This window comes from Lepidochelys olivacea, assembly GCF_965140295.1.
Source record: "Lepidochelys olivacea isolate rLepOli2 genome assembly, chromosome: 1".
NCBI classification, from domain to species: Eukaryota; Metazoa; Chordata; order Testudines; family Cheloniidae; genus Lepidochelys; species Lepidochelys olivacea.
Window position 1 is genome coordinate 114,897,552 of NC_140411.1, and position 25,901 is coordinate 114,923,452.

Genomic DNA, 25,901 nt, shown 5'->3' on the forward strand with positions numbered 1-25,901 from the left:
TTTGGTTTTAGTTTCATGGCATTGGGGTAATAATTAGAGGTGGGCCAGGAATTTTTCAACTAAACTTTGTTAGAAAAGGCCAATTAATCAAAACTTGAATTCTTCACAATAACATATCACTTTTGATTAAACTTCAGTGATTAGGGGTTTCTCAGGTCCAGGACAGTATTCCTTGTCAAGATGAGAGAGAGAGAGACCCTCTAGAACAGCCCAGGAGTCAGATGTGAAAGACCCAACTTCAAGTCCCTGCTCTGCCATTTGCCCACATCCTAGGTGAATGCCCTAACCACCAGACTATTAGCTATTCTAGAATGGGTTTCTCAATTTCTCCTGATGGAGCTGTTCCAGTTTAATTGGAGCAGGGACTGGAACGTAGGTCTCCCACTTTTCAAGTGAGCGTCCTGGCCACCGAGCTATTCCGAGGTGGGTCTCGAGCTTTTTGCAAATGACATCAGAAGGTTCACAGTTCATCCTGATGCTGATCACGAAAATGTGCATGAGAGAGGGAAATGGTTCCCTGCCTCGCTCTAGTTGCTACCTCAGTTTCATGCTCCAGCATTCCTGGTGCCTCAAACATGCAAACGGGGGTTGATCATTTTCAGCTCTGAGTGTATGCAGTAGTTGCAAGTACTGTACTGGGGGGTTAGTTTTGTTCACACATGCTCACCTTCATTCTCATTTCTGTATCGTATGCTTCAGATTTTTATCTATGGCCAGAGTCCATATGTACATCATATTATGGAGGAATGTTGCAGGTTCTGTAGAATTTAAGTTTAAACAATCAATAGGGAGCCCCTGCTGTTCTTGCACCTCTCCAAACTGTTCTGACAGCTTTTCAGTGGTGAGAGACTAATGAAAAGAAGTTACATTGCACTTTGGAAGTCTCATCACATGAGAGTAATAACTTGTTTAAATAAAGAATGCTACTTATATCAAGCCAATGCTGACCTTGAAGATGTACATAATATACATAACCTTCTCATTGTCCTTGCATTACCAGGCTTAATGCTTCAAAGCTGGGCATAGTGGCCAGTTCAGCTTTGAGCCTGTTAATAAGGAATTCCTCAAAACATACAGAAGTCTTCAAATAGATGGCTTGTAGTAGATTCCTGAATTGCTTGTTACCATGCCCCACTTGTCATGCTTGACTGCAACCACTATGTAGAATGCAGGATCAGGCTAAAGCTTGCAGAAAACTAAACTTTAACTGAGTTTGAGAAAGACTAACTGAATAAATGCAAATTAGGACATTCTCCAGCCAAACTGAGCGCAAAAAGGTTTATGGATGGTTAGAGTGCCATTGATACGTTTTTCAGTTCCAGTCTGCTCCACTCTAACTAAACCAAAGATAAGCAAAAAAGGACAATACAAATCAGGGGTTGAAGGAACATAGCGTTAGCTAAAGTATTTTCAATTCTTTTACAGGGCTAGCCCTAGCCCCACTGAGATCAGAAATATGCTAGCAAAAATTGTGTTTAAAAGATGGTTGCTGGCAGTAGGGTTACAGCATAGTTTCCTTGACTAGTACAAACGGGATTTTTTTTTTTTTTGCCTGCAGAGACATACTATAACAGACCTTCAGCAGATTGGTTTGGTACTCTGCAAAGCTGAAGTGAGTGGCATACGTACAGCCAATTAGAGTATAGCTTTGTTTTTATTCCATTAACCAGAAAAAGCCACCACCTCCTGATCAGATTTTATTAATTTTTGTAAATTGAAATCCAAGGCAAGATGTGTAGTTTCAGCAGTTTCCTCATACTATTTTATATAAAACTAAATCTACTGATAAGTTATAACCCATGCTCATGACTCCTGTTGCTCATATAGTTATTTCATAAATGTGTATACTTTGAATGTTTGGCCAGACCACTTTATTTAAGCTCTCAAGTTTTAAGTGACAATACCATGGAAGCCATACCCTTCTTAGTTTACTTTTAACCATCACAAAGCAAGATTGAGACATCAAACATTTGTGCAACAGCCCCACAACTTGATTTGTATGGTAAAAGTGGTGATTTTACCAAACTGACATTTTAGAACTAAAAAGGCTTTGCAATAGTGACAAAATTTGCTTTTCAGATATTTATTATCTACTTAGTTCACAGCAAGTTTCATGATTAAAATATTAATTATATACAGAAGGAGCAATTGCATGGGGGTAAGACAAGGAATGAAAGGTTTAGGAAAATGGCCTTTAGTCAGCTAGGAGATGTCTACATAGAAATTAAAAACCTGCAGCTGGCCTGTAGCAACTGAGTCGGGCTCATTGGGCTGTTTTATTGCTGTGTAGACATTTGGGCTTGGGCTGCAGTCACAGCTGAGATCCTCCTACCTTGCAGGTCCTAGAGCTTGGCTCCAGCAGGAGTCAATGTCTACACTGCAATTAAACAGCCCCACAGCCTATGCACCATGAGCCCGAGTCAGTAAGCCTGGTCCATCTGCCAGTTTTTATTGCAGTTTATTGGCTGCATTCTGATGCCAGATGGTTGGTTGAGGAAGATTGGCTAGGGCTGATAACTAAACAAGTTTTGTTGGTTGCAGGGTACTTGTAATACTTCTCTTGGTGTAAGCGTATGTCCAGTAGTCGAGAGTGGGCAGAGTTTAATCAAACTGGGGCACTGTGTTCCAACTGAGCAGCAGAGAAGGAGCCCTGAACAACGCCCTGTTTGCACACTGGTTCTCGATGTGGACCCTACCAGTTTGTTCAGACGAGTGTTTCTGCTCTCCCTTTTGAGCTACTTTAGTGAAATGGTATTTGTATGGTATTTCTAGATCAGTAGTTCTCAACCTTTATGGGATCAGGACCCATTTGTAAATGTTTATGACCTCTCATGAACCAGTATAGGCTGGAGATACTGGGATAGTTTTGGTCAGGTCTGGCCTGGCCCTTACCCCGCAGTGCCAGGTCCTGTGCTGTGGGGCTGGCTGGGCTTAGCTGTCAGCTCTGGGCATTGCAACCTCCTATGTTCCAGCACTGCTCTGGTTTGGCCCCCCCGCAACTGGAACAAATTTGTGAGAGTGAAGTTGTGACCTGGTTCATGGGGTTGCAGTGCCACTTGCACAAATTTGGCCTACACAGACTCCTGTCATCGTGATGGCTGGGCCAAACCTGAGTGGTTCTGGGATCCTGGACCAGGGAGGCAAGCCCAGTCAGCCCTATGGGACAGAAGCAACAGGAGCTGCCATGTGATCCTTTGAAAAGTTCTGGCGACCCAATTTTCAGTCCCATTCCACATATTGAGAAACCCTGATCTAGGGTGACCCTTAGATATCCTGGCTTTGAATTGTGTGCCGACCACTGATCACGGAAAATGATATCTGCAGTGTTGTAATTATGCTGGTCCCAGGATATCAGAGAGAGAAGGTAGATGAGTTAATACCTTTTCTTAGACCAACTTCTGTTGGTGGGAGACAAGCTTTCAAGCTCGTCTCTCACCAACAGAAGTTGGTCCAGTGAAAGATTGCCTCTCTCACCTTACCATTCAAAATACTGTTAAGCTTAAGTTGGATCTGAACATAATATTGCTATTTATAAGACATGCTTTAAATTCACAGAATTCTATTTAATATAGTGAAAAATCTTTTCCTTGGTATACATGTAGTTACTCAGTTCTGAGTTCTGAATTTAGCAGACATTTACCACAGCTGAAAAAACAGGATATCATAAAAAGCAACGAAAAACTTTAAATAGTATTTGGACCAAAAAGGTCACTCAGTAACATCAGATGCAAAAATACAGTATAGTTATTTTTCCTTTAAGATCCAGAGTTTTTACCAGATTTTTCCCCCACCCGATAAGCTTTACAAGTTCTTTATTTACTCAAATTGCCCTTACAAGTATTTTTGCAATCAGTCTCCCATATACAAAGCAGTGATACAAGCAGCTGGTCTCAAAGCATATTAATTTATACCACAGGAAGATCACAAGTTCTCAGTCAGATTTTGACAGGAACTTAAGATAATGTACAGGCAATAGTTCAGTAACTTCAAGGTACAGGTACCCAAATGCTGTTTCACAGACAAACCACCAGGTAGAACACACACGTTTTCTTATCTTTCTTAGGAAAGATAACTTCCGCCTAGAGAAAGAGATGGTAACTTATATTTGAAGCTGGATGCTTTTAAGAAGGGTAAGGAGAATGAATTGCCACTCTGCTTTTTATTTTTCTGTGCATCAGTGGGAATAAGAAGAAATAGTTCTCACATAGAACTACTTTAGTTTGGAAGCATGATGGCTAATTCTGCATTCAAAATCCTAATACATCAGAGTAGCAAATCAAAATAACTGAAAATAGATTATGCATGTGGTATTCCTTGTACAAACCAAAGTGAAGAAAAGAATTGCTTTAACAAGACTAGAATTTAATTTTAAATTTTTCACATTTAAAACAAATATCAGGATAACATATGCCAGTGTTTGAACTTTTATTTCACAACATGCAAAGTCAATTAACTCATTAAAAAAAGTACTCTATAAGTTGTAATTTTACATTTATACATCAGAAATGTCAATATTAAAAAAGCTGAACATAATTAGTCTACAACAGCCCAACTTTGATTTATGCTGTTAGTGCACATATCTGTAGAATCACTACTTAGACATTATATTTGCCCACAGTCTGTGATAACAATTCTGTTCACCAACCCTTTGGGAGAAGCAAAAGATTCAATTTTTTTCACAACATCCATGCCATCCTTCACAAACCCAAATACCACATGTTTAAAGTCCAAGTGTTCTGCTTTTTTAAGTGTGATAAAAAACTGAGAATTATTGGTGTCCCGGCCACGATTTGCCATCGACAGTAATCCAGGACCAGTGTGTTTCACTTCAAAGTTCTCGTCTTCAAATGCATCTCCATAAATGGACCGGCCACCTGTTCCATCCTGCCTAGTGATATCTCCTCCCTGAAAATATTAATCATTTATAGAATTAACTCATTACTAGCCCACAAATATCTACCAAGTAGAAAACTTGCTTTATGTTTTCCTCTAAGAATAACTGAATTAGAAAAATATTAAGAGCTCAGATGTCTGGATATTGACAAAAGACGACAGAATGGTCTCTCATTTTTAGTTTTAGCCGTACATGTGATCATCATAACAAGCAAACAGAAAACTGATAATATTAAGCGCTCATGGCAAGGATAAAGATTTCATATGTGCTAATTTATGGCCTAACTGTGAAAGGTACAGAGTCCTCTACTCTGAGAATTACTGGTGTCCTTTTTGTTTTCTAGTTGAATCTACTCAAATTTGAGGTCACTGTACAAAATTGGGCAAGTAAGAAGTTCTTTGGGCTTGTCACAGGGACATCCAGGAAAATTAATCCCAATTAACTAGAGGTGTGAATTTGAAGTTAATTAACCCCATTAAATCCCTGTGTGGACATTGATTTTGAAATTCAAGAGGACTTAGTTTAAAGACAAATTAAAGGCTACTTCAATTCTGAATGAGGGTGTTCATGCTAGGGTTTAATACGATTTAACTAATCCACTTCAAATTCAAAACTTTAGTCAATTTGGATTAATTTTCCTGGATGTCTATGTAGACAAACCCTCTATATGTTGGTCATGTGTTCTTAACAAGCAAAGACAAATGAAAATATTAAAATATTAATAGTCCACAGCTATACTAGGGACAGCGTGCGGGTATTAACAAGCAAACGGGTCATTACTAACATTATGGAGCATACCAGTTGAGATCACCACATACAGAAGTAAATTCAAAGTGAAACAAATTCAAATAAAAATCAGTGTAAAGAATGGAATTAACAAGTACACATTAAAGCCAAGTATATGGAGACTTTCAAGTATGCTTATTAAATTGGGAAATGGGAGCGCCATACTCCAATGCATTAGGATCGGATGACAACTTGAATTCTTTGACTATGAGGTGCATACAAAGGTAGCCTCTTTCCCCACCAGTTTAGGTTCTCCGTCTGAGAACTGAAATAGCTGTACTAATACCAACCACCACATGGGCTGGGCACCCAGATAAAAAACAGTACTCATTAGTATACTGTCACTGTTTGCCAAAGATTGAGTCTGCAGAAGTTGGTGCATCTAGTCTGCACAGATGAGAAAAGTGTGCAAATCAGTCTGAGAAAAGTGAAATTATCCATGGCATGTGGCAACTGCCTTGATGCACCTGGCCTGGAGAATCTTTATTACTGGTGACACACGGAGTCAGAAAGAGCAGAGCCTGACTTTTAGATGCAGGTTATATTTGAAGACCTAGTATTTAGAAAAAAATTACTTGTAAATGAGCAAATTTGATATGGAAATCATTGAGCTACAGAAAGAGGAATCCTACAACTTTTTAAAATAAAACCACTTTTCAGACAAGTAGTACACTCAAACTAGGGAGTAAAAGCCTGTCCAGTGAATCAAAATCTTTGGTAAACTCCTCATTCCACATAACAAATGGTCTTAGCTCTAAGAAATGAAAATAGGTTTTATTCTAAGAAAAAAAATCTTCAACTTGTACTTACCTGACACACAAAGTCAGGAACTATTCTGTGAAATATAGAGTTCTTGAATCCAAATCCTCTTTCCCCTGTGCATAGGGCCCTGAAATTTTCAGCAGTTCGAGGAACAATATTTGAAAATAGTTCCATGGTTATGTGTCCTAAAGGTTCATCATCAGCAGAAACCTCAAAATACACTACAGGGTTGGTTTCCTTTGACAGTTCTGCTGCCAGGGATACATGTGCTCTCTGAAGTTCTGACAAATTTTGTTGGCATTCTTCAAATCTCCTCTTGAAGGAATCAGCCATTTCTTGGCTTTTAAATCGAACTGCAAGTTGTTCTACTTTTGCTTCGCCATCTGAAATTAAATTCCCAAACAGATTATCATAGCCTATTGAACATCAGTTACAGTTTTATTTGTCATATACATGAAGAAAAAAGTTTAGGCGTTTTCAAGCAATCTTCTCAAACTCACCAGCATAATCTGTGGCAGTCCATACTAGAGCATTGTTTGATGTATTCAGGGGCTTTAAATTCATTATTTTTGTGATTACATGATTTGCACACACTTTGAGAACTTGGTCCCTTCTCATTAAAATTCTGTAATATTTCTTCTGTGTATGGAATAGAATTTTTATCTCTCCAACTCCTCGCTCTTTCCACTGATTGACTTCTCTATCCCATCGATAGAGTTTTGCCCTCTCTTTGAAGAGAATTTCTTCATCCTCTTCTCCAGATTTCACCTCCACCTAGAAAGCAGCAAAAACAGCATATTCATGCAGTTCCTAGACAGTCACGGTCACCAGGAATCTACTCATGCATCAGAGAGAATGGGTGATAGCTTTTTATTATCCTGATTTTACACCCTTCTCCCCCCTTTTAAAAAACTTCCTCCAAAACATACTTTCTATTTGAAGTTCTGCATAGGCAGGTCTGTAGCCAGAAGAGATATATTCCGGACTTTCTGGTGAGATGAACAAGCTGTTTCAGATAGGGTGTTGAAAAGTTAGGTTTATTTCACAGGTTAGAGAGTTGACTTTTTATAAAGTCATCTCTCAAATACTGCTTGGCCTAGAAAATTTAAATTTGCTCTAAGAGTCCTTGACATGTTCTGGGGCATAGTTTCTGGCACAGAAGTTCTTTTCTACAGGTTTGTACACCTGAATCCTTTGGCAGAGGTCCCAGCCAAACGTATAAGCTTTGCTGGGATACAAGTGTGCTGGAGGAGTTTGCATTATTTTTTTACACAGCATTACATAGCGCTGTGTGTTACTTTTAGTAGTGTGCTATACTCTCTGCAGACAAGGGAATGTTCTCAAAGAACTTGCTTTCTATAACTAGACCACATAAACAAGTAGAAGGTGCAGGATTAGATATGTGCATGAAGGATATGTATTTGCTTTGTTTGGCTGTGCATTTTTCCAGTTTTTGGTCTCTTTACAAAAGTTAAAACTACAGTTGTTAGAGTTCTCTTTTGGAGCAAATGAAAGCTTGAGAAGATCAGGCATTACAAACAAGTGAGCCGGTGAATGGAGGAAAGGTTGTTTGTGGAAGGACATATTGAAAAAAAAAAAGGAAGGGGGAGTGGAAAGGGCAAGGGAGATTAAAAGGAGACAAGGGGAAAGATGAGTGAGCTGTGCAGGATCTTAGAGCAATGTTACCATTGACACTGTTACACCACATTTATAATTAAAGCAAAATCAAGTTTGTCTTTAGAAAAGATTTTAAATAGAACCCAAAAAGACACCTCATTAACATTTCTAATACGGTTTAAACATCACCAGTTACCAGACTGCATTCACTGTATATTAAGAAATTGGTGTTAGGATAATCTGAATAACTGAGTTACATAAAGCTTCCTCCACTGTTCTACCCACCTTCCGCTGTAGGCCTACCACCTCCTACCAGCTCTTGAACATCTTTCTTTTGCCTACTTTGCTGTTTATCTTCAGATTAATTTAGCTCTGATTGTGCTCTTAATTCCTTACCATAGAATATCAGGGTTGGAAGGGACCTCAGGAGGTATCTAGTCCAACCCCCTGCTCAAAGCAGGACCAATCCCCAATTTTTGCCCCAGATCCCTAAATGGCCCCCTCAAGGATTGAACTCATGACCCTAGGTTTAGCAGGCGAATGCTCAAACCACTGTGCTATCCCTCCCCACATTATTGCTCAGTGGTCCTGGCAAGTTTTCACCCAGGTTTGGAGGGGAGAGCCCAGAATATATGGTGTGGTATAACAGTTTTATTATTAGCAAGAGTTTGGGATGGCCACATCACTAATAAGTGGTAAAGCCGTGAGTGAGTTCTACAGGTCAAAGCAGCGCTCTAACAAGTGTATTCCAATCATTTATTTTGAATACACCACATATTTCACAGAATAATCTTTAACCACCTGAGCTCTTAGAAGTGTTACTGGTAGTATTGTGCATTTTTGCACACAAACTCAGGCTCCCTTGTATAAGTCAAGCTGTACAGGCTTCAAAGTAGTTAAAGTAATTTCAGAAGCTTTAAAAATATATGCCTAAGGTCGCTTTTCCATACAATGTTGCAATTTTAACAGGGTTATTAGAATCATGGTGTTCCATCCTGTTGGAAACCAGGGAGACTCCCTAAAAATGTTTAGTCCTGATAGTATCTAATACCGCATAGCTTATTTTTAACTCTGGTGGAGAACTGATTTTTTGTCCATCCGGGGCCTCAGGAAAGCAAAAATTATTATTTTTTTTTTAGAAACAGCAGATTTTGGCATCCAAGTTGAATGAAATGCAAAGCCTGCTAAAGTGGGGATAATTTAGAGTTATAGAATACTTTCAGTTTTACTAATCCAATGTGTTAGTTTCATGGACATGCTTGTTTAACAGAGTCTCTAAACTATGACCAAAAACCATCTTACCTCTGGTAAGGACACTATAGGTTCGAAGTGGATATCATCACTATGTACAACTTCTTCATCGCTACCATCTTCATCTTCATCTCCTTTACTGGCTGGCTGTACTCCAAATACAGCTGCTCCTGTATTTTCCCATTTGAAGTTTTTATCTAGTTATGAAAAGAGTTTAAAGTTTCAGACATCTTTCCAGATGCTCCAATATACACACATGTGTATTATACACAAAGTTTCTTAATTTTCATAAACTATACCATTTCTAGAAAAAGACATTTAGTTTACATGTATTCTGTCACTTACAATTTAGTACCTTATGAACTAGTAGAGATTCAATGCACATAAAAACTTGGCATAAAGTTACATCAAAAGTAATTCCAATGTGAGTTTATCAACAGAAGTTTGTATCTGACCTTTAGAACCAAAAGCAAAATCCCCAGAATTTGAAGCCAGATCTGCAAATGACAAGCCGGAAGTAGTGTCAAATCCAAATGCGATTGTTCTGCTTCCTATCACAATGAGAGAGAAAGGTGTAAGAGAAAGGAGCATGGCAAGGATGACTTTCCCCACTGCATACGCATAACTTTATAACTGTACATAACACCAAGATCCAGAAAGTGGCTAATACAGCTATAAATCCAGGGATTACAACAAATTTATATCGCCTCCTCTTTTTCACATGAATGCCAATGTATAGAGACACTCCAAAGTGATTAGTGGCTCCCTAAACATTTATCCAAATAAAAGAAAAATATATTGGTTCTTTTGGGCCCCCCATAGAACAATTTACTTGACAAATTACCACCCTTTCTTTGCAAAACTGCAGAGCCTCAATTACTACTAACTTTGCCACACCCCCTAATTTGTACACAATGGACAATGAATCAATATTTAATAGCAGCATGCAGTAGTGTGGTCTCATAATAGTAGAATCATCTTTGATGCACATGTTCAATTTTCATTTATTCCAATGATTACAAGTAGCTCAGCAGAATAGTACCACTCTAAATCAATCTTGGTTACACACACTTCTACAGAGAAATGTGACTTTAAGCCCGAAAAGTACATTACCTTGGTTTGTGGACTTTGTTAAATTTGGATCGTTTTCTTTTTTAGTTGACAAATCAACAGGTTTGTCATCGGTTCCTGACAAAGTCTGTGATGTGAGGGGGGATTGCGTGGTTGAGTCTGGTTCTTCACATTTAGTAGTTGATGGAACAGATACTTCAGCCTCACTGGTTAATGGAACAGATACTTCAGCCTCACTGGTACAGGCTAAATCAGTTGAACTGGTAACGTCATTTCCCAGAAACTCCTAAGAAGAAAATATCTGTTTCCAATAAATGCTTTAAAAGAGCCAAGTACTCAGAACATTTAGAAAACACCTGCTTAAATTCTTTCGAAAGCTGCCAGAGCAGCAGCATTAGATAATGAATTCTCCCCGCCCCCACCCTCGAACAGGAACACTGCAGAAAGGTGGGAGTGTTGGAAAACTATATAAAAGCTAGTACACTGATTTTCAAAGCTAAAGAACCTTTAGCTCCTACTGACTTCAATGGGGTTTGTGGGTAATCAACATCTTTGGAAAAAAAATAAGGCCATAAATGCTCATGGAATTAGAAGGAAGAGGGGCAAGGAACACAGATTGCAACCCAACATCTCTGTTGCTTACAAAATGTTTTTTTTTTTCCCCCAAGTGGAAGTTTTTGGGATCCAGGGCCCTTCCTTTGGCACTGTAACAAATATACCAAGTAACAATATTAATAAAAATTAACAGCCAAGGTGCTTGAACAAGCAGGCTAACAGGTTACAGACTTCTAAAGATTTCAGAAGGAATTTTTTGTTAATGTAATGAACTTAACACTTAAATCATTTAACACTACTGATTAACTTGGCAAAGTGTCCTTATGTTCACATTCTTCTTAAAATAATACTGTTAGATCATTTACTTTTTCTGAATCTTTGAAATTAGTTCTTGCACACTCAAAAGGTATGAAGTGCTTAGGATTTGACCTTATTGGGGACGGAGAATGGGGAAAAAAAGAATAGTCTGGACAGAAGACGGAACATAAGGCTAGGAGATACAAGGTCCAAGTTTTAGTTCCAGGTTTGCCAGAGACTTGCTTCATAGCCAGGGACAAATCAAACAGTTCTTCCTGTGAAATCCTCAGTTCTATAAAATGTCAACCACACTAAGTTTACAGGGAGTTTGAGGATTAGTGATTTTAAAGGACTTTGAAAATATGAAGTGCTAGAGTGCTTAGAAATCCCAGATATATATTAAACACATCTCATTGTTCACAAATAAATATTTTTATTCTGCAATTTAAGCTTTTAAAAAATGGTCTCTACAAACAGCTTCAAATAATTTGCTATTTGCTTAAAAAAAATATCTCAAGGGAAATCGGAGGATACTAACACACTGGGACTGAAATCAAAAGGAAATGTTTCATAAATGGTCAAGGTTTCAGATGGCTCTATGACAGATTCCATTGGCACCCTACTGATATTATTCCAATACAGGGGAAACTATTTTGCTCTTACTTCTTGGCATACACCAGACATTTGATTTAAAAAAAGCTAAAATTACTTCAATAAATGTACAGGGTATTCATGATGCTGTTTCAGTGTTAAGAGTTAGTGCCACCAAAATGAATTAGAAAAGTCATGCTTTGAGTTTTAGTTCCTACTTTGGCTTCTTGAACTTTTTTAAGTTCTGTCTGAAAGTCTTCCAGATTGTCATTGTCCTCATCAGTATCACTGCCAACACCACAGAAAAATGTAGAAGGAAGCTTTAGAGTCTCTGCTTTAGCCTTTTCTTCAGGAGTTGGTTTCTTTTCCCAAACAATAACACACTCACTCTCATTCTCTGGTTCAATTTCTCCCATGATATCTAGAGAGACAGCACATCAGAAGTTACTGAAATGTAGCAAACAGAGCAGAGTTCTGAAGCAAAGTTTCTAGGACACAGATTATGAGTAATCAGTCAATTCCTACTTTAGGTAACCCAAGAAGGAGGTTTGGATAAATAATTTAACTTCTATGCTAACTTTTACAAATTACACGTTAGATTTTCTTGCTTTATTTAACTCTACTAACTTGATCCAAATGGAAATAATACTCCACTGATTTTAGAGCCCTCCATTGGTGGTAAAAGCTTTTCATTTAATTGGAAACTAAAAGGTGGTAAATTTGCAATTACTTTGCCAGCGGCCAATTTGAGTAGTTTGGCTCAGGAAGAACCTTCACAAAAAGGCTTGTCTGATATACCTTCTCTTCCTAATGCCCAAACCCCTTCCACCTCCTACCGCAAGAAAAACCCATATACCTAGATGTTATAATGGGTTTTAAAAACAAGTTTCCAATTATACTGCCAGAACCAAGTAGTAGGCAGGGCAAAATAAATCCAAACAAGACGTGTGCCAATTGGATGCTAAAGTTTTCTAAAAAAAATGACATTTCCTGCCCTTACTTTTGGTACCACTAACTTTTAGATCATTAATTTACACACTTATTTGTGCCTACAGATGAAGTCTATTCATAACTTTGGAACCAAAGCTAATAACCTCAAGGCTATGATTTCTCTATTCTGACTGAATCCCTCAAAGTTCGGTTGTAAAAATTCAGTGGAGAGATGAAAACCTTGAGATGGGAAGGGACATGGTATGTCCTGTCAGCTTGTTCTGATGTAGCTGAGATGGATGCTAGTGTGTGCCTCAGGTCCTTTGTAAGATCCATTAGTCCATTATTTAGTGCATGGGGGACCTGCAGGGTGTGGAAGGGTGCAAGATGTCCAGGAGTTTGTGGTGTGGTTTCTCCTTTTACTGCTTTATGTGGTATGTCCTGGATCTTCTTTGCCATGGACCTAATGATATCTTAGAACACTTTGAAGTCATCTACCAAGACAGGCAAAGGGGATTCACTGCCTCATCAAGGGAGGATGAGATCATCACACCAGGGACCAGTTCTTCTGCAGATAGCTGATACTCTTCCTCACTTTTCTCCTTTTGCCTCTCCTGTAACTGAGTCTGCACTATCTGGCTTTGCTAAGATGCCCTACAGCAGTGGTTCTCAAACTTTTGTACTGGTGACCCCTTTCAAATAGCAAGCATTTTGAGTGCGACCCCTGCTTATAAATTAAAAACACTTTTTAATATATTTAACACCATTATAAATGCTGGATGCAAAGCAGAGTTTGGGGTGGAGGCTGACAGCTCCTGACCTCCCAGGTAATAACCTCGTGACCCGCTGAGGGGTCCTGATCCCCAGTTTGAGAACCCCTGCCCTACAGTCTCTCTTTGGGTAAGGGGATTTAGCCCTGAAGACAATGGAGGATGTAGGCCTTCTAAAGTATAGCTGCACAGCCCAGGGTGTCAAGTAGGGTCATGGCTAGAAGGGATAGGAGTATTGAGATGGGGGACACATGGCGATGAGGGGGAAAGTTCCAGGAGGGGTATTCCATGTGAGTCCCAAGTACCTTCCTGTTACCTCTCATGGTATTTTGTCTAGAATCCCTATCCAAGGAGAAGGTGGAAGTGTGTGTGATGAGTTGCTGTTGTGTCTACATCATGACAAAAAGGAATACACTTCCTCTAATGGAGGGCTCATTCTATCCAGAGTGCCCTGCCTTTGGGGGGGGGGGGAAGAGGTGGGTACTGGGGATACCTCTTTAATCTGATGTACCGGTAACTCTGGAGATGTGCTTGGATATCACCATCCTCAAGGAGAGGCAACTTGGTACCAGGCCCACAGATCAATCACTTGGTAGTACAGTGATTGCTTTGGGTATTAACTTAGCTGGTACTGAGGAAAATCGTTCTGAGGTGCCTATCAGAAGTGGTAGGAACAAGTCTTCAGGAACTGAGGCATTGGGTACTGAGATACCTGGTGCTGAGAGAAATGCAGTCCACAGACTTAGTGGATAAAAACGGCTCTCCTGGAAATTGTTATGGAGGCACATGAAGAGGGCTTGTCAGGTTTTTGGCCTGTAGGAAGTTGAGTTCAAAATGTCAAAAGTTTGGTGGCTCTTGTGTATTAGCTTACTAGGCATCAGAGAAGGTAACCTGTGCCTTGTTCCTCGCTGGAGCAGCACTCCTTTCTGCTCATCAGTGATGTCAATGCCGGAAGCCTCTTAGATGAGGCCAAAGAGCTAGGGGTGGAATCTTGGCTCACTGGAAATCGAGAGGGACAGACTAGACGGATAGTTCCCAACCTTTTAAGGCTCAGGACCCATCTGTAAACCTTGATGGCCTGTCAAGACCCACAGGGGTCAATCGGGGAGTGGGAGGACGTGCAGGATGCTTGGAGCTAAGATTCCAGATGCTCCAGCCAGATACGGACAGGTGGGGAACCCCTCCGCACCAGCAGCTGGGGGAGGGGAAGTGAGCTGAGACATCCTCCAAAAATACACAGCTATGCCATGAGACAGAAAGTAAAGTTTGGAGGGGATTGTGGGCCTGGAGACGAGGTGGGGAGATTAGGGAACCAGGGGGTTTAGTGAGGAAGGAGATGGGGATTTAGGGGGGAGGCTGGGGGAGAGATAGCAAACCAATAGATCCCAAAATACTACAACCCTTTGGGGGCAGAGGGTAAATGGGATTTGGAATCCCGGGGGCAAAATGAGGAGTCTGGGGTACAGAATGGCCTAGAGGTACAGTGGGAAAACATCTGGGGACCAGGATGAATGGTATGATGGGGAGTACCTGGTTGTAGGATTGATGTCAGGGAGCGGGATACTTAGAGAACATGACACCAACCCACTACATCCTCCTGGCTCCTGTCCTGCGGGGGAGGCTGGGCTTGCCTCCCACCGAGGGCGTAATACTTGGTGATGGTTGCAGCTCAGCAGACCAAATTTGTGAGGGTTGTTATTGCAACGTGATGCATTGGGTTACTGCGTCACTCACTTAAATTTTGCCCAGTCGGCCCTCCATTGTTATGGTGGAAGGGTGGCTGGGTCAAACTTGAGCAGCACTATGACTCAGTGCATTGTTGCAGCACCTAGAATGGTGAGCTGAGCCCAGCCAGCATCGTGGCCCTTCGACGTATTCTGGCAACCCAATTTTGGGTCATGACCCACAGGTTGAGAAACTCTGGACTAGATGACTGTGGGTCTAGTGCCCTCTGTTATATTGTCCTCGCTGTGTCCAAGAAAGCTTGCATTGAATTCTCAAGGAAGAAGAGCTTCAGATGGTCTTCTCTAGCTTTCTGAGTGCACCTGGAGAATGAGCGACCACTCAGGAATATGTCCTTCTCCTAGTCTGAGTAGACATCAGAAGTGGCCATCCTCAACAGGTGTCACACCTTCACAAGAAGAACGGGTCTTGAATTTCAAATTTAGCTTCTGCCATGGTGCTAGGCCCCTGTATAGGGGAGGAAGAGGTGTCTATTGTAACAAACTTAAGTGAAAATTATTTTGGGGGGCTTTTCTGCCAGTGGACAGATACTAATGAACCCAAAACCAACTAATTAGGTAACACTAGCACAGCGTGCAGAAAAGGTTGCCACTGCAGGGGTTCCATCCCACTGCCACAGATGTTAAAGAACGGACAGTGAGTTGGGCCTGCTTCAACCTTTATGTCCTCAGGTGGAGCTGGGATAGGGAAAGAAGACACCTAGGGCACAGGTGCAGCCCAAATACACACTGCTGGCCACACACACTAAGAATGGAATAAATGTGGACAGTCACTGGAAGACTAGGGAGAATTTACTTAGCTCACCTTCCTTACTTTATAACCCTAAGGATGAAAATACTAGTGCTGAGATTGCAAAGTTTAAAATCTATTCAGAGAAGTTACTGAGATTTACAGGAAGAAACTTCTGCTGGTTTCTGATAGTATGGTTAAGACAACCTGGATGAAAGAATGCTCCACCAGTTTTACAGTGTTTAGTTCTAAAGCCTCTAGGGCTTCATGTTCATTTTTATTACATTCCAGAGAAATCATTATGGAATTTGGAGTATGTCAGCATATTCCATCCTGCCATCAATTTAGTAAATACAACGTAGATCCTGACAAGGAGCTATTCCTGTGTACAAGTTTGCCTAAATATACATATACATATCAATTACATACCATAATGTGCATAAAAAGTTCAATACCAGGATAATTAAAGAAACTGCTAGAACTTGTCCCCAATTTTAGGTTGCTCTCCTAGACTTTGTATCTTAAATTATTTTTGGATGTGAAGTGCATGTTGTATATATATCTATCACCCTCCACAAAGGCGCAGCACTGATGGAATACAAGGTATGACAGATTTTAAGATTTGATTACTCTAAATATTTAGTCATGAAAAAGCAGTGTTAAGAAGTTTTAAGTTAAGCAGCAGTTTAGAGTTATACTTTCAAATCAGAGGGTGTAGCTGAAAATTCTGTTTTAAAGTTTTTATTTACCTTGCACAGGATCTTTTGATGTTTTATGCTCTTTGGGATCATCAGGATATAGCTTTCCATTAAGTTTCTTAACAGCCATTTCATAGTCTTCATCTTAAAGAAACAGAATTGAGAAGAGCCAGTGATTTCACAACACACCCCCTCTGGGAACCACCCATTCTAGTTACCCTATTCAGACTTGCAAGTCACTCAGGTTAGGGAATCATGAGCTGCGTATTCACATTAGCTTCTAATTTTTAAGAAAGGAACAGCCAAACAGGAAAAATTTAATCTAAATATTTCTTGTTGTGGTTGTGTATGTATTTGTTGATGTAGTTAAATGTTGAAACACTCCTTCAATATAGACAGTTCTGATTTTGGGGCAAATTCAGTCTTCTGTTTCATGCTGCCCAAAATAATATAATATTAAGTAGTTTCACAGCAGGATTAAGAGATAAACAAGGAAAAATTTACACATAAGCGGTAGTTAATTAGCAAACCCCTTCTGTTACTTTTCCATACCATTTTTAAAAGTTTTGGGATACAAAAGATGTGTTCATAATTTCATGTTTTCCCAGAATTGCGTCCCAAATAGGGAGGTAAGAAAGAAGAGCAGAACACATTTCATTTGTGGTTCCATTAGTCTACCCAACCAATTGAGCTTCAGCCAGATAGTGGCCATTCTTGGTGCTTCTGGAGTCAGACCCCTGAGATGCTGAACATACTCCACTGAATCCCCTTTTATCGTTCCAAGAACTAGCTTAATTGTTATAAGCCATATACGGCTGAGTTGAGCTACGCTACAGTAATATGAAGATCTCATTACACAATCTCTGGCCACAAGAGACTGGAACACTGTCTCTTCTGAATAGGGATAATGCTTCCTCAGAGCACAAGAGACCCCTACCACACTACTGTTGCTCCAGTTAACCCAGAGTGGATGAACAAATTTCCAGCTCCTTACCATCATCCTCTTCACTTAAGTAGCCAGGCTTATTCTTGTAGCAGAAGAATGTTGAAGGTAGTTTAAGAGAGTCAGCAAGAGCTCTTTGTCCAGGGGTAGGTGTTAGCTCATAAACAATGAGTACATCAGAGGGAAGTTCTGCATCAGTTTCCTTTTTCCTCTCAACTGTTACAAAAACCAAAAAGATTAACAGGACCAAAATGAAGATGCTTGAGAACAAATCTGAAAATAACCTCTACAGCTAAAGTCATTCTGAAGACAAAATTAGACAAAACATGTAAGCTGCAAATATATATAGACACAAGAAACTAAGCATCAAAATTATGACAGAACACTAAGAGAAAGGGATTTAGTATGAAGAAACGTGTCCTTCCAACATCAACACACAGTAGTACATACTTTAGGTGTCACACCATGCTTTTCACTAGGCATAAAGCTAGAGCTGTCAACTTTCTAACAGCAAAAAACCAAACATCTTTGCACCACCACCCGCCCATTCTGCAAGGCCCCACCCCCGCTCACTTTATCTCCCCTCCCTTGCTCTCCCCCACCAGCTCATTTTCACTGGGCTGGGGTGCAGGATGGGGTGAGGGGTTTGGTTGGGGGTGCAGGCTCTGGGATGCAGGAGGGGGCTCCAGACTGCAGGTGTGGGAGGAGGTATAGGCTCTGGGCTGCAGGTGTGAGCTTTGGGTCTGGATGTAGAGTTTGGAGTTCAGGATGGGGCTCCAGGCTGGGCCCGAAGGGTTTGGAGTGCATAAGGGGCTCAGGGCTGGGAGGGAGTAAAGGCTCTAGCTGGGGGTGCAGGCTCTGGGCTGGGTGGTTCGGAGTGCAGGAGGCGGCTCCGGACTGGGGTTGAGGTGTGGTAGGGGATGCAGGCTCCAGGAGAGAGTTTAGGTGTGGGAGAGGGCTCAGAGCTGAGGCAGACAGTTGGGGTGCGGGCTCCGGGAGGGAGTTTGGATGCGGGAGGGGGCTCAGGGCTGGGGTGCAGGAGGGAGCTCAGGGCACTTAACTTGGATGGCTCCCCAGAAGCTCCCACTGACTCCTAGATGGAGGCATGGCTAGGCCAATGGGAGCTGCGGGGACAGTGCGCGGAGCCCACCGTGGCTGCCCCATGCTTAGGTGCCCAACATGCCGGCAGCCGCACAGAGCTGGGTAGGGAGTCTGCCTGTGCTGCCAACCAGACTTAACAGCCCTGTCTGCAGTGCTGACCAGAGCCGCCAAGGTCCCTTTTCGAGCGGGCGTTCCAGCTGAAAATCAGACACCTGGCAACCCTACATAAAGCATGCTTCAGTCTTCATGGTCCTTACTTCTGTTTATTTTCATCACACAACTGAAGTTAGACCCAACTGCTGCATGCATTTTAATTTTTAAATTTAGAAAGCTATTTAAATAGTAAAGTGAAGGTACTTTTGGCATACTGAGTACTATGAATTTGAGCAATGGAGCATAATTTTATTAAAATCCACTTTTAAAGATGCAATGTAGAGAGAACTAAACTGCATGCCAAGTTTTATTATCTACTATTCTCTTACACTTTTGCAAGTGTAGCTTTAGCCCCCCCATTCCTTGTTCCGAGACCCCCCGGTCCCTACTCACCCCCAGGACCCCACGCCCTACTCAACCCCCCCCGCTCCCTGTCCCCCGACTACTCCAACCCCTATCCACACCCCCCGACCCGACAGGCACTCACCAGCAGCGGTGGGAAGCAGAGCAACACGGCCCCAGCCTGCTCCACTCCGCCAGCTGCCAGCCACATTGCTCCGCTTCTCGCTGCCAGTGAGTGTGGGGAGGTTGGGGAAAGGATGCCCCCCATACTCACCGGCAGCGGGAAGCAGAGCGCCATGGCTGGGAGCTGGCGGAGTGGAGTGGGCGGGGGCCAGGCTGCTCCGCTTCCTGCTGCCAGTGAGTGCGGGGAGGTTGGGGAAAGGACACCCTTTGCACTCACTGGCGGTGGGAAGTGGAGCGACGCAGCCTGAGCCATCTCCGCTTTCCTTGCCTCGGCCCCAGCCATGTCGCTGTGTGCGTGCGCGTGTGTTGGGGAAAGGTCCCGCACTCACCTGCGGCGGGACGTGGAGCGACACGGCCTGACTTGGCCCCAGCCATGTTGGGGTGAGAGAGAGTGTGAGAGAGAGAGAGAGAAAGGTCCTGCACTCACCTGTGGTGGGAAGTGGAGCACCGTGGCTGGGAGCTGGCGGAGTGGAGTGGGCTGAGGCTGGGCTGCTCCGCTTCCACCGCTGTGGGTGAGTGCGGGGGGATCCCTTCCTCTAAGCCCCCTCCCCTGAGCAACATAGCGGGGTCTGGGTCGAGGGAAGCGGAGCGGGCTGCTCCCAGCCCCCCGCTGATCCCATGGGCCACTCTGGGACTGCAGGGCTCCCTACAGCTCCTGCCTCCCAGAACCTGGGGGGTGGGAGCCCCGATCGCCCCCGAGACCCTCTGCCCCATATCCAACCCTTCGGGCCCGGCCCAGCACCCTTAACACACTGCTCAGAGCAGCGTGTCAGCTTTACAGTGTTGTATGCAAACCCGCGTTATATCGGGTCGGGTGGTGTATATTGGGATAGAGGTGTATATCCTTTCAGGCTTTTAGATGTTACAGAGATGACATCTCAATCCTTAACTGCAACAGTCACTGCTCATCACTGAAACTTGGGCACCCCCGGAATTACTCTGTCTGTCCAGATCTTACTCTACTTCCACTATAGTATTAGCACTAGTTTAACACAACTTCCAAAGAGCAGTGCAGATGAAACCTAAAGAGTAGCTGCTGCTAGACAAAGTTTCCATGTGCTTTATGTGTTCTAAAAAAGGAGAACAGCTTGCATAGCACATCTTTTGAAGATTCCCTCCCTCAAAAGAGTAACTAGTTCAAGAACTGATCAAGGCTGGGTTTAAAACCACAGCAGTTAAGAGATCCAAGTACCAGAAACATCCTACTTTTTAGTCCATGCTCCAACTACTCAAATAGAGATACACCAAGTTTCCTACTTGACATGAAAGTTTACTCTGAGCAAGCCCACCTCAGGATGCTTCAGCACAAGCGCTCATCAGTCATATCTGGTTAAAAACATGGTTTGTTGTAGGGTTATAGTGAGATTAACTCTCAAAAGAGAACGAAGAATTTGGTACATATAACCTTAGAGGTGTGTCGTCAAGAACAAAGCTGAGGAAGAGTAGGAAAGCTCATGCTGCTACTGGCCATGCAACACCCATTCTATGGCTAGCTATAGGATTTTAGTTCCAGTGTTGCCAATCCAGCATCTTTCATAAGCACCAAGCTTCCAGTAAACCTTCATTAAATCCAACATGCAGAAAACATACATTACTTCCATGCAATAAAGCAAGTAATGAAATAAGTTCAAGGTACACAGTAGTGTACTAAAAAGTACACTAAAAAGTCTATTCAGATTAAGCAAGATTGTGGCCAAAATCATCCAAGGAGTCCAATATTTGCTTGGCATCATTGCAACATCCTAGTATTCCAACTCCCACTTCACAAAATGCATAGTTCAGAAGACAAAGTTACAAAACACGTATTGCAGACAACTGACAAAATTTAGCCAGATGTGGTTGTTTAGAAGAGTCAGTTTGTCCTTGTTTCATGTTTTGCTATTAACATTCCAAAATCTGATTTTCCCATTATATGAATGGACATAGCTGAGCTATTTAAAACAGCTATGAGAAATTTTATATGCCACAGTTTAACTACCACAAAACCAAAATTAGATTCTGAAGCCTGAGCAGATACAAGGAAAATAATTATGATCCATCAATAGTGTTCATTTTATAACATTAGAAAAGAGGCATTCATCCAAAGCAGCTCTCTACTGCTGTCCTAGCATTTTGCTTTTCTTTTAACTTACTGATGTCAAGAATAGGTAGAACTAAATATTGGAGTCTGGACTGCTAGTGTTTGATAGCTATGAACTGATTTTTTTAATGATATTGAAGATTTTGTAGACCTAAAGATTAATTGAGTTCTCTGTAAATACTTTGATATCATAAATAGCTCAGTGGTTTGAGCATTGGCCTGCTAAACCCAGGGTTGTGAGTTCAATCCTTGAGGGGGCCGTTTAGGGATCTGGAGCAAAAATTGGGGATTGGTCCTGCTTCAAGCAGGGGGTTGGACTAGATGACCTCCTGAGGTCCCTTCCGACCCTAACCTTCTATGAATCTAGGACACATTACTGAAAGACTCAGAGGCTGGTTTCTGGATGGCTTATATTAACAAACATCTTTGCTTCGCTCTAAGGGTGATCATTTTGGCAGAGGGGTTAGAACTACTATGTTCTGTTAATAGTTAATTTTTTCTAGAGAGTTGCCTTTTTCCAAGGCTGGAAGGAAAGAGCTTGAGTTTCTACCTTGATTCTAAAAAGGAATATCACCATCAGTAATCCTTGACTACATTTTTAATGGGTTGAATTTGAAAGGCAGATTTCAGGCATGTCCTCTATTAATTCTCTCCCCCTCACATCAGATCAGTACATCTGAAGGCTCAGCTGTAGTCAAATGAGGATTTTGATATTTTTTCATATCAATTTTTTAAAAAGAATAAAATTCACACCATATTTCCAAGGTCTGTAATGCAGAAGAACCTATTGAACTAGATCTTGTAGAGTGTTATAGTCTCTACCTGTGGAAGTTAAGAACAGTTTGAAACTTTCAAAAAAAATATATGGATTCTTTGTGTTTTCCATGTAACAATTCACCTTAATGGAGCATCACAAAAGTAAATTTTGAGGTAGAAGCTTCATTTTAAGATCAGGGAATATTTTGTGCAACTTAATCCAGTGAATGTGAGATCAGAAAGTGTTTACTATTTTAGTTTTTCCTCTTTTACAAACTAATCATATCAAGTTATGGGTACTCACCATTTTAAAATATCAACTGCACTATATATTCATCACTTTTTCCTCTGTAAAGGAAGACGACTAAGGGCATAGCTACATTTGAAGATGTAGAGCGCTTTGAGTTAAACCAACCTTCGGAGAGTGCAATTGGGGAAGTGCTGCAGTCTGTCCACACTGATAGCTGCAAGTGCACTGGAGTGGCCACATTAGCAGCTCTTGCAATGCCACAGAGAGCAGTGCACTGTGGTAGCTATCCCAGCATGCAAGTGGCTATAATGTGCTTTTCAAATGGGGGCGGGGGGTGGAGTAGAGTGTGACAGGGAGTGTGTTGTGTGTATGGGGTGGGGGAGAGACGGTTTTTGGGGGGCTGAGAGCATGCCAGCATGCTATCTTTTAAGTTCAGACAGCAGCAGACCCCCCCCCACTCTCTCACACAGCATTCCACACTAATGGCTTACTTTGTCCAGGAGCAGACAAGCATGCCAGCTGTCAGAAACAGAGCTTTGAAAGGGCATATCTGCATTCCTAAAGCGACTTCAAAACAATGAAAAGAGTGGCCACCTGATTTAAGAGGATTATGGGACGTTTATGGAGGCCGATCAAAGTGCAGTAATGCAACACCTCGTTCACACTGACACTGCAGCGTTTCAGCTGAGACACACCAAGCGTTATGCTTCTGGTGGAGGTGGATTACCAGGAGCGCTCCAGCTACAGAATCCAGGCACTCTACGTGCCTTGCCAGCGTGGATGGGTCATGAGTTAGGGCGCCTGGGGCTGCTTTAATGCGCTCTAACTTGCAAGTGTCAAGCCCTAAGATAACAAAGAACAAATTTAGCCGGGGGAAAAGAATCAAGAATATTTACTTTACCTCACAAACAACAAATGAGACTAACTGAAGGTTTTAAATTTAGAATCTGATTAAATTTAGAAGTAGCAATATTGTTCTTTTAATAAATAAAGAGTTAGTATTGATGGAAGCATGTAATATACCTTTTCAGATTATAATGATGGAAAACACTTTTTGGATGCTATAGGAACTAATAGTGTTAGAACAGTGAGAAGCATTTGTTTTAAGGAGACAACATTTGACCAAGTTTTACTTAATCAAGGTAGAACTGCCAGTATTTAGGTTATACCATGCATCTGTTGTAAGATCTGGTTATACATATTTAGTACTGAGGACTGTTGCAGCACTCAAGTATAAGATATTCTCGGTGTATCTTTGTATTTTTTTAAAAAAACTTTGGACAATGTATACAGCTTATCTATAGTTATATTATTTTAAAGGAAAAAAATAAAGATTCCAAAAGTTCTCACCAACCTGGTTTATTCAGCAAGTAGTCAGCCACACAACAAAAGTCTATTTTTTAAAAGAAGTTAGGTGCAGAGCAACTCCTTACGCAGCCACACACTGGGTGAGTAGAGAGCACTGGACTCCCAGCCTCAGAATGTGACTTAACTATGAAAAGGGCCAGAAGTAAACAACTAGGCGACCAGTGAGTGAACTTTTGAACACTTCCAGTGGCAAACAGGTGGATTCAATTCAGACACTAGCTGGAAAAACTCAAGAGTTCAGGAGATCTGACTCTGCCTCCTATTTCACAGATGCTTATTTTTAAGGATATACAGTTCTTACTGGCTAGACACTGGGAATGGAACTGAGCCAGTTTGGAACCCTCTTCATGAGGAATTTCAACATCATCCTGAGCATACTCCGTGAAATTTCTCATACATCTTCTCATCTTCCTAGGGAAGATTTTAGCAAGCAGATCTGGAGTTCCTATGGTAAATTTGAAGCAATACAAAAGCCAAAAGTCTATGAAGTAGAGCACTCCAAGACCACCACTTGTGTGAATTAAAAAAAACCTAAACTAACAGAGGGTAGGGAGACATTCTTTTGCTATGACAGGTACAAAGTCAAAAACACACTAATTCTAACTACTGCTCTTCAGCATGCATATTAAATTTGTGTAAATTTTCATACCATTATATAGCCAACTGCTTTGCCACAACTGGGCAATTGTCAGTACCAGCTAAAGAGTGATTTCATCACACATTCAGTGCAGTGTGTAAATACCTTTACTATCGGGTTGGAAGGAAGGTGTGCTGGTCCAAAAGGCCATTGGATTAGATTTAAAAAGACTAAAATTAAATCCTAGAAAATAAATTATGTGGGTTTAAGTGTTTATTTGGATTTTTAGAGGGGCACAAACATATCTAAGTTCTTAAGTGTATATCTCCAGTATCTAGAGATCACAATCAGCTAATGAATATTTGCATTGCCTGCTGTACCTGTTTATCAATTACTCAATAGATGTAAACAAGCAGCAGCTATCAAGTTTTTCCTACCAGGATACTTTACTACATAGATCAGCATACTTGTCATAATTCTGAAATCCACTTTTAGTCCAAAATTCTGCATTGTCCATTTTTTACTGCAATTTAGTCAAAGTATTTCTATTTAACAAATTGATTTGACTGCTCTTCCCCTCCAGCCCCCAACTTTTAAATGCCAATACAATCATATGCTTCATATAATATTTTGGGCCCTACCAAATTCATGGCCATGAAAAATGAATCACGGACCATGAAATCTGGTCTTGTGTGCTTTTACTCCACGCTATACAGATTTCACAGGGGAGACCAGTTTTTCTCAAATTGGGGGTCCTGACCCAAAAGGGAGTTTCAGGGAGATCACAAGGTTATTTTAGGGGGGTCATGGTATTGCCACCCTTACTTCTGTGCTGCCTTCAGAACTGGGCAGCCAGCAGCGGCATAGAAGTAAGGGTGGCAATACCATACCATGCCTCCCTCACTTCTGTTCTACTGCTGACGACGGATCTGCCTTCAGAGCTGGGCTCCTGACCAGCAGCCACTGCTCTCCAGTTGCCCACCTCTGAAGGCAGCACTGTTGCCAGCAGTAGCTAGGGTAGCAGTACCGCAACCCCCCCCCCGCCAACAACAACCTTGCAACCACCCCACAACTCCTGTTTGGGTCAGGATCCCTACAATTAGAACATTGCAATTTCAGATTTAAATAGCTGAAATCATGAAATTTATTATTTTTAAAATCTGATGACTGTGAAATTGACCAAAATGGACCATGAATTTGATAGGGTCCTAATACATTAAACATTACTAGCTATATAATGCAATGAAATATTCAGTTTCTACTGTAAAGTTGTAGATGGCTATTTAAAGGTGAAGCCCAAGAGTTTGCCCAGCAGAAGATACAAATAAATCAAAGTTATATAATTTATTCTGTCTGCTAAGACAACAGAGCAATACCAGGATTTGTGCAGCCTCTTCAAACCAGACCTCTGAAGTGAGTGGCTGTGGGCTGCACTTTGATCACAAGAGACTGGA

General features: G+C 41.5%; 1 protein-coding gene across 1 annotated transcript in view; it reads right to left on the reverse strand.

The window, feature by feature from the left end:
* Positions 1-4,375: 4,375 nt before the first annotated feature.
* RGPD4 (RANBP2 like and GRIP domain containing 4) overlaps positions 4,376-25,901 on the reverse strand; it is a 64,849-nt gene continuing 43,323 nt past the window's right edge. The window contains exons 21-29 of the mRNA XM_084619031.1: positions 17,689-17,853; positions 16,746-16,838; positions 12,043-12,245; positions 10,424-10,667; positions 9,766-9,861; positions 9,362-9,507; positions 6,943-7,216; positions 6,491-6,825; positions 4,376-4,905 (exon numbers count right to left, since the gene is read on the reverse strand). Coding sequence (XP_084475157.1) covers positions 4,603-4,905; positions 6,491-6,825; positions 6,943-7,216; positions 9,362-9,507; positions 9,766-9,861; positions 10,424-10,667; positions 12,043-12,245; positions 16,746-16,838; positions 17,689-17,853 — 1,859 coding nt within the window. The 3' untranslated portion in view covers positions 4,376-4,602. The remainder of the gene's footprint in view (positions 4,906-6,490; positions 6,826-6,942; positions 7,217-9,361; positions 9,508-9,765; positions 9,862-10,423; positions 10,668-12,042; positions 12,246-16,745; positions 16,839-17,688; positions 17,854-25,901) is intronic.